The sequence below is a fragment of the Mus caroli genome, chromosome 12 (assembly GCF_900094665.2).
Source record: "Mus caroli chromosome 12, CAROLI_EIJ_v1.1, whole genome shotgun sequence".
NCBI lineage: Eukaryota > Metazoa > Chordata > Mammalia > Rodentia > Muridae > Mus > Mus caroli.
Genome location: NC_034581.1, coordinates 17765107 through 17777844, shown reverse-complemented (window position 1 = coordinate 17777844; position 12738 = coordinate 17765107). Strand labels below are relative to the sequence as shown.

The following is a 12738-nucleotide window of genomic DNA, read 5'->3' as shown; positions in this document are numbered from 1 at the left end:
GGGGGGGGGAGTGTATTGGGGACTTTTTGGATAGCATTGGAAATGTAATTGAGGAAAATACCTAATTAAAAAAAAAGAAAAGGAAAAAAAAAGATATATATATATATGTGGTACAGCTAACTCCTCCAGAGGAGTCAGACTGCAGTAGTGACTTGGCCCTAGGGTCTTGCTTCAGTTTTCAGGTCACTAACACAACCATAGCATTTGATGTTGGGCTGTCATTGGAATTGAATGGTGTTTGTCTGCTCTTCCATAGTGATAGGAACAGTCCTTGCTGTAAAAACTGTCAGTTTGAGACGGCGCAGAAGAAGTGCCAGGAGGCTATTAATGCTACGTGCAAAGGAGTGTCTTACTGCACAGGTATGCATTTCCCTTGCTTCTCCAGGGCCTGTGAAGATGTATTTGAAACCAGGGTCAAGTTTCCTTCAGGTGAAAGCAGCCCTTGAGGCTTTGCTGTTTGCTGGTTCGCATTTTTTGTTGTTGTTTTGTTTTTTAGAGACAGGGTTTCTCTGTTGTACCCCTGGCTGTCCTGGAACTCACTCTGTAGACCAGGTTGGCCTCGAACTCAGAGATCCACCTGCCTCTGCCTCCTGAGTGCTGGGATTAAAGACGTGTGCCACCATCACCTGGCTGGGTCCGCATTTTATGAGAAGCAGCCTGTGGCAACTGTTGTGCCCTGGACTGAGTGTGAATGGGTGTTTGCCTCCAGGGAATAGCAGTGAGTGCCCCCCACCCGGAGATGCTGAAGATGACACTGTGTGCTTGGACCTTGGCAAGTGCAAGGCTGGGAAATGCATCCCTTTCTGCAAGAGGGAGCAGGAGCTGGAGTCCTGCGCATGCGTTGGTGAGTAGTTTCTAAGTCCTGCAGCTGCATAACCGTGATTTTTGTCTTGCTCATGAAGAGTGAGGAAGCCAATTAGGGATAAGGAAAGCAGCAAGGCACGCTAGGGATAGTCCTGGGATAGCCTGGAGTCGGATAGCCCTGTGCTCAGATCCCGGCTCCCTCCCACCTGCTGAGCTCATTTCCTACTCCATATCAGACACGTGTCGTCGTGTCGGGCAGGCTCCTTGGACACATGGAGAGGCATTGAGAGGATGGTGGAGGACTGTCCTCGCCCTCCCCACACATCATCTAAAGCAAAAGCAGCAGTAGCTTCGTCCCAATGGCACTAATGGAGGAAACTCTGGAACTAAGCCAAAGCCATTTCCTATAGATTAGATTTACAGTGTTTGTGTGTGTGCTCATTTGCATGCATTTGTACCTGTGGACCTTCCTCCATGCACACATGCTCAGAGGGTCACATGTAGGGCTCAGGAATCAAACTCAGGTTTTCAAGCTTGGCAGCCTTTACCTGATTTGCCCTCTGGGTGGGAATTTTGATGATGCCACCAAAGTCTGCCACCCTCTCATCCCTGCTGGGGCAGCCTGGGAAAGCAGCCTTTTATTGGTAGCCTCAGTTTTCCTTGGGTTCCCATGCTGTTATTTTTGGAATCACTAGGTCTGAAGGGAGGATATTCAGGGCCTGGCTTCACTCCACGGTGGAGCTGGTGGATGCTGCCAGCTCTCTGTTCCATATAGAGACATCAGTGTTAAATCATGAGGGCGGCGGCTGTGGGGGGCGGGGGTTGACCCATAAGCTGGAGTGAGTGGTCCTCCAGGTGAGTCACTGTAAGGACAGCACATGCTGGGGACAGTTCAGCAGGAGAGCATCTGACTAGCAGGCATGCATGAGGCCTGTGGTTAAGCGAGAGACAAGACAGCTGCCAGTAAATGACCGAGTGAATGGCACCAGGCTTGCAGTGCCTTGGAAAGACAAAGTCTAGGTCACAGTGCCTCTGTGTAATAAACGTTTGGTTTGCATTGCGTTCTGCTTGACTTTTCTCCTGAAGGTAAACGAAGCTCCCCCCCAGAGCAAACGTTACACTGGACAGGAAAGTTTTAATTCTGAGTGTCTGCACATCTGCTGCTGACTGTTGACTTTGACCCCAGATGGTGTCAGAGCTCCTCATGAGTAGGGTCCTGTCAAGTCCAGGCTGTGGTTCTCATATCATTGGCCCAGGGTAGGGTAGACCTTACCCTGAGAAGCCAGGGATAGGAGCTGGCAGGGTGATAGGCATGTTGGGCAGAGGGTGCATTTGAAGAACATTAGGCAGGTTAGGCAGAGAGGAGAATTTGGCTTAATCTATTAAAGTTTTCTGTTGATAATTCTTTTCTTTTTCTGAGACAGGATCTCACTTTGTGCCCTGATTGTCCTGGAACATACTATGTAGACCAGATTGTCTTGGTATTCATAGAGATCTGCCTGCCTCTGATCCCAAGTTCTGGGATTAAAAGTTTGTGCCAGACGGGCATGGTGGCGCATGCCTTTAATCCCAGCACTCGGGAGGCAGAGGCAGGCGGATTTCTGAGTTCGAGGCCAGCCTGGTCTACAAAGTGAGCTCCAGGACAGCCAGGGCTATACAGAGAAACCCTGTCTCAAAAAACCAAAAAAAAAAATTTTGTGCCACCATGCCCAGCTAATAGTTGTTTAATGTGAAGGAAGAGCTGAGGAATATTAACTTGGGAGCGTTGGGCCATTTTCTTTTTGTGGTGCTGGACCTGGAACCCAAGCCCTCACAATGACCATGCAGGCACTCTGCCTGAAGCCCTCAGCCCTGGATAGTATCAGCTTTTGACATCTAGGAGTAAGGCCAAAGACTAGATGTCAAGATGCTGGTGGTGAGGACTCCCATGTCAGCTGGCATGCTTCTCTTTCAGACACTGACAACTCATGCAAGGTGTGCTGCAGAAACCTTTCTGGCCCGTGTGTGCCGTACGTCGATGCAGAGCAAAAGAACTTGTTTTTGAGGAAAGGGAAGCCATGTACAGTAGGGTTCTGTGACATGAATGTAAGTATCTGCCCTGTTGTGGAATTATGCATGCTAAGACAGTAAAGAGTACCACACAGCCCTGCCCCAGCCTGCCGTCACATAGAGTTCCAGGCCAGACAGGGTTACTAGTGAGATCTGGTCTCAAAAAAGAAACAACAAAAAGTAAGTTTCCTCTCCAGGTCTGCTGTCTTTGAGCTCAGTTTTGAATTCCACTAACCCTAGAATACCTGCCTACTTCATCTTACATAGACCTTGTCTGTACATACTCAATGAAAGCATTGGGTAAAAAGGTAAAAAGATAGCATTTGTGTTTGGATTGCCTTTGTTTGCAAAACCAAGTACTTAATGTTCTAAAGCCCTCTTGTCCACTGTGTATATCATTACTGTCATTCTGACTGAGGTATTCCTGGGGTTATAGCTTTCTTGAGTCAATACACTTCTTTGCTGGATGTGACAACACACTCCTGAATTCTTAGCCATTAGAAGCAGACAGACAAGCCCAGTTTGAGATATACAGGACACTGTCTGAATTCACCCAGCCCCACCCCTGCACCAGATATTTTTTAAGGGATGTATTGTGAAAGTGCTAGTGAGAGGACCTGCTTTCTTGGGTAGCTTCATTACCCAAGAAATTACCACCCTGTGTCCAGGTGGGCCACCAGGCAGAGCTGGTTACGTGCCCATTGTTTTTCCGAGGCTCCAGTAGCTCTAAGCATGCTGTTTGGCATAGTGTGATTTCTTTTCTTCTTATAGGGCAAATGTGAGAAACGAGTACAGGATGTAATTGAGCGATTTTGGGATTTCATTGACCAGCTGAGCATCAACACTTTTGGTAAGTGAAAGATTTCCTAGATTATTTACCAAGATCTAAGCTGATTCCTGTGGTGACGCGGGTATGGTCTCGCCCCACACTTGTTATGGAATAACTCTGGATAGCTCAGGGTCAAGAGCACTGGTTGTTCTTCTAGAGGACCAGGTTTCAATTTCCTAGCATCCTCATGGTGGCTCATAATTACCTGTAACTCTAGCTTCAGGGACTCCAGCATTTGTTTCTAGTCTCTCATTCTGCATTCATATAGTACACAGACATGTGTGTATGCAGAGCACAGAAAAATGAAGGTTAAGGGAGGGGAAACTGGGAAGGGAGGCAACATTTAGAATGTAAAAAAAAACAATTTTAAAGAAACAGAGCCAGGCGTGGTGGTGCACGCCTTTAATCGCAGCACTCGGGAGGCAGAGGCAGAGGCAGAGGCAGAGGCAGGTGGATTTCTGAGTTTGAGGCCAGCCTGGTCTACAAAGTGAGTTCCCGGACAGCCAGGGATATACAGAGAAACCCTGTCTCAAAACACCTCCTCCCCCCCCCCAAAAAAAAAAAAAGTTAAAAATTTAAACAACTTTGTTGTCGAAGACAACGTGAACTCATTCCAGGTCTGTTGCTGTGAGTCTTGCATGTATGAGTTTTCAGAAGAGAGCGGTCCACCTGAACGTGTAAGAGTTACTTACCAGTAGATATCAAATTTATAGAAGGCAAAACCCCATAGATTTTAGCTATAAAACAGTTTTCAGGCAATCAAAGCAGTGTCTTGCGAAGGGTGCTGTGCTTGATCTGCTGGTACGGCCACACAGGAAGGCTCCTCATCCCCTAGCACAGCCCCGTGGCCAGGAGACTCAGGAGAGCTTTGTAGGAGGCTTGTGAAATGTGATTGAGGCGTTTACTGTTTGAATTATTCACAGGGAAGTTTCTGGCAGATAACATCGTTGGGTCTGTTCTGGTTTTCTCCTTGATATTTTGGATTCCTTTCAGCATTCTTGTCCACTGTGTGGTAAGTCACCAAAGTTTAAGTGATCAAATGTTTTACAGAAATGCCGAGTGACTTCAGATTGAAAGATTGAAAAAAAAAGTTGCCATAGCTATTATGAGTGTTCAAGACAGCTTATCTAGAAACCTACTGGCGGTGTGTGGACAGAAGAGCAGCTCAGTGCCTAGCTCAGCTAGTAGAGGGTGTCCCTGGGGCACCGATATCATAGGGCATGCACCTAGGAAATTGAGGCAGGAGGACCAGGAGCTCAAAGTTACACTCGGGTACATAGTGAGAAGCCTTGGTACATGAGGCCATGTCTCACACAGCAGCCAGTAGACACTCACTGCCACACTCGACTGCCTGGGTTCTTTCCTTAGGACTTAAGTGGTGGAAGGAGAGGGTTGACTCTCCAGAGTCCTCCCATGTCCCCATGCACATCCCAGCTTGTAGGCCATGGCACACTCACGTGCAAAATAACATAATGAAGGCTTTAAAATATATTTCTGTATGTATATTTTGCTATTTAACTATTATTTGGAACTTTAAACATAGGAGAACAGTTAGCTGGACTTGCTTGGGGCTATGACTTGTAAAGTCTCTCAACAAGAGCACTTTTAGGCTGACTTGGTTAGAGAGGAACAAAGTCAACATTTCTGAGATGTTCCCCATGGACTATGTATGTATGTATGGACTATGTAGCTTGTTGACATTGTGTTCATATCTTTATAAATTTTTAGGGTTTCAAAACTTTGCCTTGTGTGAGTGAGGGGTGGGTAAAGGGTCTCTGAGGCTGTCACACTGCCCTCCTGGCTTGTCCTGTAGTGTGGAACACAGCACTGAGAGGTGGAAAGGCTCTGGGGCACTTGTGCCAGGCAGGGCTGCAGTGGCGACTCTGTTAGAAGACGCGTCTCAGGGTGGCAGGGCCGGTGCTCTTGAGTGCTTTGGCTACAGAGTTGGGTGGATTTTGTGTACGTTGAATGTGTACATACATAGGGATCATGAAGCTAATCCCTGATTTCAGAGCAGAGCCACTGACTGGTGGTTTGTGTCTAGCCACAGAATGCGTTTATGGCACCAGGCATAAGTTGTGGCGCAGTTCTTGCAGTTGTCTTTCTTTCCCTTTGTCAGTTACAATGCAGCCACCTGCATAGATACAACATGAGGATCAAGACTCAATTCCTCTAGAAGTGTGGTATCTGTGAAATCAGCTAAGAGGCTGTGGGTTGGGGTGGTGAAGTCGGGACCCAGGGATGCTGTGAATAGTCACCTTTGCCAGTACTGTCTCAGTGCATGAGTGTTGTGGACATGGGCAGAACCTGTTGTACATAAACCCTCTTATTCTCCTGCCCAGTCTAAGCTAGCTTTGAAAAATAGGCCTTAAAGCACCCTTTCGTTTTGTATCCATGTTAGTGTTGGTAGAGAGCAGCACTTCTTGCTGTGTGTATGTGTCAGGCTGCATAAATGTGTTCTTAGCTAGTAAACCTGCTGTCCCTTGGGTTTCTTCTTGGCAGTGTGTGGAGGATTGGCAGATAGACCCAAGGTTCAAGTGTGTTAGGCAACTGCTCCAGTGTTGAGCCACATCCTGCGTTGAGGTCTAAGTTCACTCAGCCTTAGGAGCAGTGATCAGGAAGCACTCACCATTTGAGGGCTGAATTCCTTTAAAATTAAAAGAATTTTAGGAAGAATGACATTTTTTGCCGGACGTGGTGGTGTACACCTTTAATCCCAGCACTTGGGAGACAGAGGCAGGCAGATTTCTGAGTTCCAGGCCAGCCTGATCTACAAAGTGAGTTCCAGGACAGCCAGGGCTACACAGAGAAACCCTGTCTCGAAAAACAAAACAAAAACAAAACAAAAACAAAAAAAAAACAACCAAACAAAAAATGACATTTTTACTTCCTATGCTTTCTAGGATAAGAAACTGGACAAGCAGTATGAATCCCTGTCTCTGTTTCATCACAGCGTAAGTATACATATAAAACAAAAGAGCAGTCTCCAGCTGTACGTCAGCCCCATTAACAAAAGTCTCAGCAAGAGCTCTTCCCTCCTGGGCTAGTGCAAGTTAAAAGGATCTGATTGGATGTGGCAGATCCTGAGAAATTGACTGTGGCACACTTGACTTAGTTGCATGGGAGGAAAGCTAGCAGAGGGGAACCCGGTTCCCCAAACCACAGGTGGTGACTCAGCCTCTCAGCACTGAATTTTTTATAAAGATTCATTAATTATTATATTTAAGTACACTGTAGCTGTCTTTAGACACACGGAAGAGGGCGCCAGATCTCATTACGGGTGGCTGCACTGAATTCTTGTCATGGATCTTAATAGGCACAAGTTGTCAGGTGGAAGCTAGCACCGTACCCAGCACCAGGTTTAGCATGAGCATAGCCCAGGGTTACTGTGGGTGAGACTGTACAGTGGAATGACCTGATTCATTTCCCCTCATCCTTCCCAGAACATTGAGATGCTGAGCAGCATGGATTCAGCATCTGTTCGCATCATCAAGCCCTTTCCTGCACCCCAGACTCCAGGTCGTCTACAGGCCCTGCAGCCAGCTGCCATGATGCCGCCAGTATCTGCGGCTCCAAAACTGGATCACCAGAGGATGGACACCATCCAGGAAGACCCCAGCACAGACTCACATGTAGATGATGATGGCTTTGAGAAGGACCCCTTCCCCAATAGCAGCACAGCTGCCAAGTCCTTTGAGGATCTCACAGACCACCCAGTCACCAGGAGTGAAAAGGCGGCCTCATTCAAGCTGCAGCGTCAGAGCCGAGTTGACAGCAAAGAGACAGAGTGCTAGTGGGGAACCTTGGCCTGCTCTAGGAGGACATACACCTGCAGATGTTCCATAGAGCTGACCTGAATCAAAACATAGATTATAATGATCCGAGAAACGGGGAAGCAACTTAGCAGATGCTGGTCATGTGCTATGACCGTCACATGACATCCTTTGTAGGCCCTTTGAAGAGGTGAGGTAAGTCTGGCTTATGTAAGGCTTTCAGGTTTTGGGTTTTTCTTTTATAATCTAAAATCTCCTTTGACCTGTGGTGCAGAAGCAGAAAGTAAGGCTGGATCCCGTTCCTGCTGACAGCTCTGTTAAGTCTGTGTCCTGTGGGTCCTCTGACTACAGTGAAGCACTTAACAGAGAGGATAACTGGAACACAGACGTACTTGTTTGTTTTGTTGTTTTTGGGTTTTTTTTTTGACCCTCAAGTAAAAGAGGAGCAAGAGAAACCTGCTTTCTCTTTCTTGTGTGTTGTCTCCAAATGCAGCCTGTCTCTGCACTGAATTCTTTGTAGATGGAGAGACCTGCCTACACTTAGGATCATCTACATTAAGAGCAGTCCTTTCCAAGAGGAACAGTTTATAGAAACAGCCACATGAACTTCAAGATGGCCTATTAACTGTTCAGCCCCAGATTCCCTGGGAGGTTTTCCATTTTACAAATGTGTCTTCTTTAAACTGTTTGCCTTAAAAAAAAAAAAAAAAAAATCAATATTGGGCTGGAGAGTTGGCCCCACAGTTAAGAGCAGTTGGTCTCATTCCCAGCACCTACACGGTGGCTCTTAACTCTGTAACTCCAATCCCAGGGGAGATGACATCTTCTGAACTCTAGGACACGAGGCATACATTGGTGCAGGCAAAACAAAGCCAAGTGCTGTAAGATGTGGCAATAACCACAAAACCTATAGTGCCTCACAGTATGGACTGAGTGGTGAGTAGACATTCTTCCTGGAACCACTTCTGGACAGGCCGGGATGTGCTGGCTGGCTAGGAAGAGGGGGTGGGGGTGGGAGAGTGGTGCTGCCATCGGGGCCCAGCCCTAGAAGAACTGACCTTCAGTCTCGGCAAGTAGACACCCATGTGACCTCTGGCTCTGGTGCTTCAGGATGCTCTGTACTTACTGTGTGAGGAATAAATGCCATTAGCCTGAATTCTGGTTTCTATAAATTCTAGTTATAAATGCTTTTTTCTTCTAAGAATTGCAGTGTGCTCACGAGCCAACACATTTTAACCAAGATAATTTGTAAACTCTGAGGACAGTTAACCAAGCCTGTGCCTTGTCTCTCCTGAGGACGTCTGTTACACTAATACTTGAATATATACCTTGTGGTATTTGCTCTTTACTAGTCATGATAGTCTTATATTTTAATTACACTTTGAGGATCTGCTATAGGGAGAGTGGGGTGTGTGGGTGTATGTATGAATGAAACAGTTGGCAGAATATAAGAAAACCATTTTTATAAAATTGACTTTTTAAACCAAAATTGTCTTAATTGCATTACTTTTTTTTTTCTTTTTGCCATGTATAGAATTAATAAGATGCTCAGGGTATATTCTATAGCTGTGGCATTGATGATACCTGCTTCAGTCAATAAATACTGAATATCAAAGCAATGGATTAAGTATATAACATTTCCCTGAAAAATAAGTAGGTTTTTTGATCAATAATCATGAACAGAAGTTAAGCTTGGAAAAGACATTTAATCAATCTCTCAATGTCTGTGAATTACTAATAAAGCTACGCACGTGTTCACAGAATGTTTGGTGAATGATACGAGCCATTCATTTTTGGGAATGTCTCCCAGGCTAATAGTCTCCATCTCCTAGCAGACTCAGCTCGGGCTTCGCTTCCTCCACATCCTTCCAGTAAGGAAGCAGCCATGGCAGAGATGAGACCTTCTTGTCCAGCAGTGGACAGAGGTGTAAGAACAGAAACTCATTTCCCATTGGTGATAAATGCAGGCCATCTGATAAATAGGATGAGAAGTCCTGTAGGGAGAGGAATAATGTTAGTGCCCTGCGCGCTCTCCTCAGGGTGGCTGAGAGAACTGAGCAGCCCTTGTGTTTTGTGCACCAGATTGGAACCACAAGAGACCTTAGTGTGCTTCTGCACAGGTGCTTGGGGTACAAGACCCTTGCTGCCCTGTCCTCCTGTGTCTAACAGACCTGAGCTCGCAGAATCATGGCTCTTCATGTGTCTGAACTGGGATGTCATTCTGGGTCTCCTGAGTCGTGGCATAAAACCAGAGGGAGGCTGAATGAGTGCCTATGACTACCGTGTTAAGAGGGCTCAGGGTTCTACGATGTCATCTTAGTGCCTGGACAAGTGTGGGGAGATAGGAACTTGGACTTGAATAGGAAGGCTGGGCTGAGGCCAGTCTCCATCACTCCTCTATCTAAATCCAGGATTTACTCGGAGGCCCATTCTGACTGGGAGGAATCTTCACTTGCCTCGTCCCTGTGATACTGTTCCCAGGCTGAGAATTACACTTCTAGTGGCTACAAAGTGAGTTCCAGGACGGCCAGGCCTACACAGAGAAACCCTGTCTCAAAACAAACAGGCCCTTCCTGGTCCATGGAGGAGGGGATGGAGAGTTAGCCTCTGGGTTAGTGATTGCGGGTTGAGTGCATGGCAGAACCAAGCAGCTGTGAACTGGGGCAGAGTGGGCCCTCCTTTCCCTGAGTACTTCAGACACCACCACCTCCCTCAAAAACCCTCCCTCAGCTCCCTCCCCAGGTCTTAGCGGCACAAGTACATAACCTTTCAGTTGTTCCCACAGAGCATGCATTTAACTGTGGAGTAAAAAGTAGGCCTGGGGTCAGGGCCCAGTCAGCAGGGTTTGCTTAGCACATACTCAGTCCCCAGCACCCATAAAGAGTGAGGCAGTGCACACCTGTAACCGCAGCACTCAACCTGCAGGAATCCAAGGCTATCCCAACTACACAGCAAGTTCCAGGCCAGCCTGGGATATGTGAGACAGGTGGGGATGAAGAGAGAATGCATCTGCTGACTGCCTCTCATGTGCTGCAGACCAGGAACAATTGCAGCATTGCCCTCACCCTGTCCTACAGCCCTGTCTGAGATGTCGTACAGGACCCGAGAGCCTCCCTTCCTATCAGCGTTATCTGTGTTGTCACTGCTCAGGACTCTGGGTTACCCAATCACCTATAGAAAGATGGGTGACTTGCTTCTAGCTTTGGGCCTAGTGTGGATAATGCTGTGAAAAACTACATAGTGCATGGCTGCATCCTCTGTCAGTGCATGTGTAACTACACGGCTGGCCAGCTGCCCTTCATATGACAACTAGCTTTTCCCGTATGTGTGTATATGTATATGAGTGTATGTATATGTATGTATATACACACTGTGTGTATGTATATGAATATATGTATGTACACACATACGCACTAAAGCATGTGTCTACATACATATGTTTTCAGGCTTTAAGACACAATAATTCAGCTAGAATGACCCTCTAGCAGTGGATTTGTTAGTGAATATACATCACAGTTTTACATGAACTGTGTCCTGCTTTTATATATCTGAACTTAAGGCATTTATGGTACTCTAGGTAACCCTTAGCTAAGGTTCTGGCTGTACTGGCTGCTTCAGCTCCTCCAGGCCTTTCTCCTGGTGAAAAGCATGACTGACATTCATGTCTTTTGAGACATAGTTTTATATGGCAGACTGGGCGCAAACATGCTGTGCAGCTAGGGCTAGCCTTGAACTCCTGATCCTTCTACCCTCACCTCACTGGGATTACAGATGTGCATCACCATGCTAAAGAGCTCTTCTAGGAAAGCTGCACACATCTTGTTTATCTGTGTGCTCCCAATAACCCTGAGAGGGCCGAGAAAACCTTGGTACCTGGCTGTCCTTCTGCATCAGGCTCCACAGGTCAAGGACATCAGTCCCACAGTCTCGGGCTACTTGTAAACATGCATTTGCATATTCACCAACAACTGAGTTCAGGCGGTTTAACTTGCAACCTGTTGGCGAAAACGCTAGAGGTTACTGGCAAACTTAGTGCTGGTCCTTTTGAAGGCCACACGGACTGGACAGTGTCTGATGTCACTGATGCCAGCATGGGGGGTGCAACAATGGCACTGCTCTAACACAGTGCAGGAGTGCACTGTGTGGAGGAACAGCCAAGGAGCAGCCAGAGGCTCCTTAAGGCACCAGGCCTGGTCAGGGTACCAAGGCTAAGCAGCTAGAGCGTAGACCCCAGTGAGGTGGGTAAAGGGCAAGGAAGGGCATGGCTAGAAAGAAATGTCAAGATCATGAGAGAGAGAGACACTGCCACTGAGACCCCTAGTGTCAACATGCATCCAACAGCCACTGCAGTAATGTGGGTTGCAGGTGGCAGGCGACTAGGCACTACGACTTGGCTGTGCCCGTGAACAACATGCTCAACCATTCTGAGGCTTGCCTAGTCTATGTGACAGCCATGCCTATCCATTAATGCAGATTCCAGTACAAAATGGACAGATTCAGTGCATGCTGCCTACTTCCCAGCAGAATACCCAGTTGGTGGGGGAAGCCCGGCTGGGGGAGAACCGCACATCTTCCCGAGAGGCTAGGGAAGGGATTTGAGGTATAGCAGGAGCCAGGCTGACCAGCTGTGTGAGGAAAAGAAAACTCTTCCCCAGTTTTGACAGCGGACCTGTGCTGAAAAGCCATCAATGTGTCCCAGTCAAACCTGTCCTCCAGTTTCAAGCAGCTTGGACAAAGTCCACAGTACACCTTTCCAGTCAAGTGTGTAAGCATGAGAGCTGTCGTGCTGAAGGAACAAAGTGGAGGGATTTTACCATCACACTTTGCCAACTGCCAAAGGAGACAAGACAGGAGCGGCTCCTGGCAGCTGAAGGGGCGGCCATCTGCAGAGCTCTCCGCTGCAGGTGCCTTCCCCGTGCCAGGGGAGAATGCTGCAGTTGGGGACTTGGTGTGAGCACCTGTGCGGCTGCCGGTGGGCTGTGTGTATCTTGGCATCTGGCAACTATAGACAGTGGGTTTTGGGCCATCAATGCCCTGACTTATATACAACCAGAACCTCCACCCCAATTTATGCCAAAAATAGTCTAGCAGTTCTCAACTGGTGGGCAACCCCACTCAAACAGCCCCTTTGGCAAACTTCTGTCTCCAAAAATGTTTACAGTGCGATTCATAAGAGTAGCAAAATTGGGCTGGTGAGATGGCTCAGTGGGTAAGAGCACCCGACTGCTCTTCCGAAGGTCCAGAGTTCTAATCCCAGCAACCACATGGTGGCTCACAACCATC

General features: G+C 47.4%; 2 protein-coding genes across 3 annotated transcripts in view; one reads left to right on the top strand and one right to left on the bottom strand.

Moving 5' to 3' along the window:
- Positions 1-9224, top strand: part of Adam17 (ADAM metallopeptidase domain 17) — a 50200-nt gene extending 40976 nt beyond the window's left edge. The window contains exons 13-19 of the mRNA XM_021178582.2: positions 257-360; positions 710-844; positions 2759-2889; positions 3625-3703; positions 4606-4694; positions 6586-6636; positions 7126-9224. Coding sequence (XP_021034241.1) covers positions 257-360; positions 710-844; positions 2759-2889; positions 3625-3703; positions 4606-4694; positions 6586-6636; positions 7126-7476 — 940 coding nt within the window. The 3' untranslated portion in view covers positions 7477-9224. The remainder of the gene's footprint in view (positions 1-256; positions 361-709; positions 845-2758; positions 2890-3624; positions 3704-4605; positions 4695-6585; positions 6637-7125) is intronic.
- The window catches only part of Iah1 (isoamyl acetate hydrolyzing esterase 1 (putative)), a 7514-nt gene continuing 3917 nt past the window's right edge, over positions 9142-12738 (bottom strand). For both annotated transcript variants that reach the window (XM_021178583.2, XM_021178584.2), the window contains exons 5-6: positions 11329-11450; positions 9142-9449 (exon numbers count right to left, since the gene is read on the bottom strand). In XM_021178583.2, the coding sequence (XP_021034242.1) occupies positions 9267-9449; positions 11329-11450 (305 nt within the window). In that variant the 3' untranslated portion in view covers positions 9142-9266. The remainder of the gene's footprint in view (positions 9450-11328; positions 11451-12738) is intronic.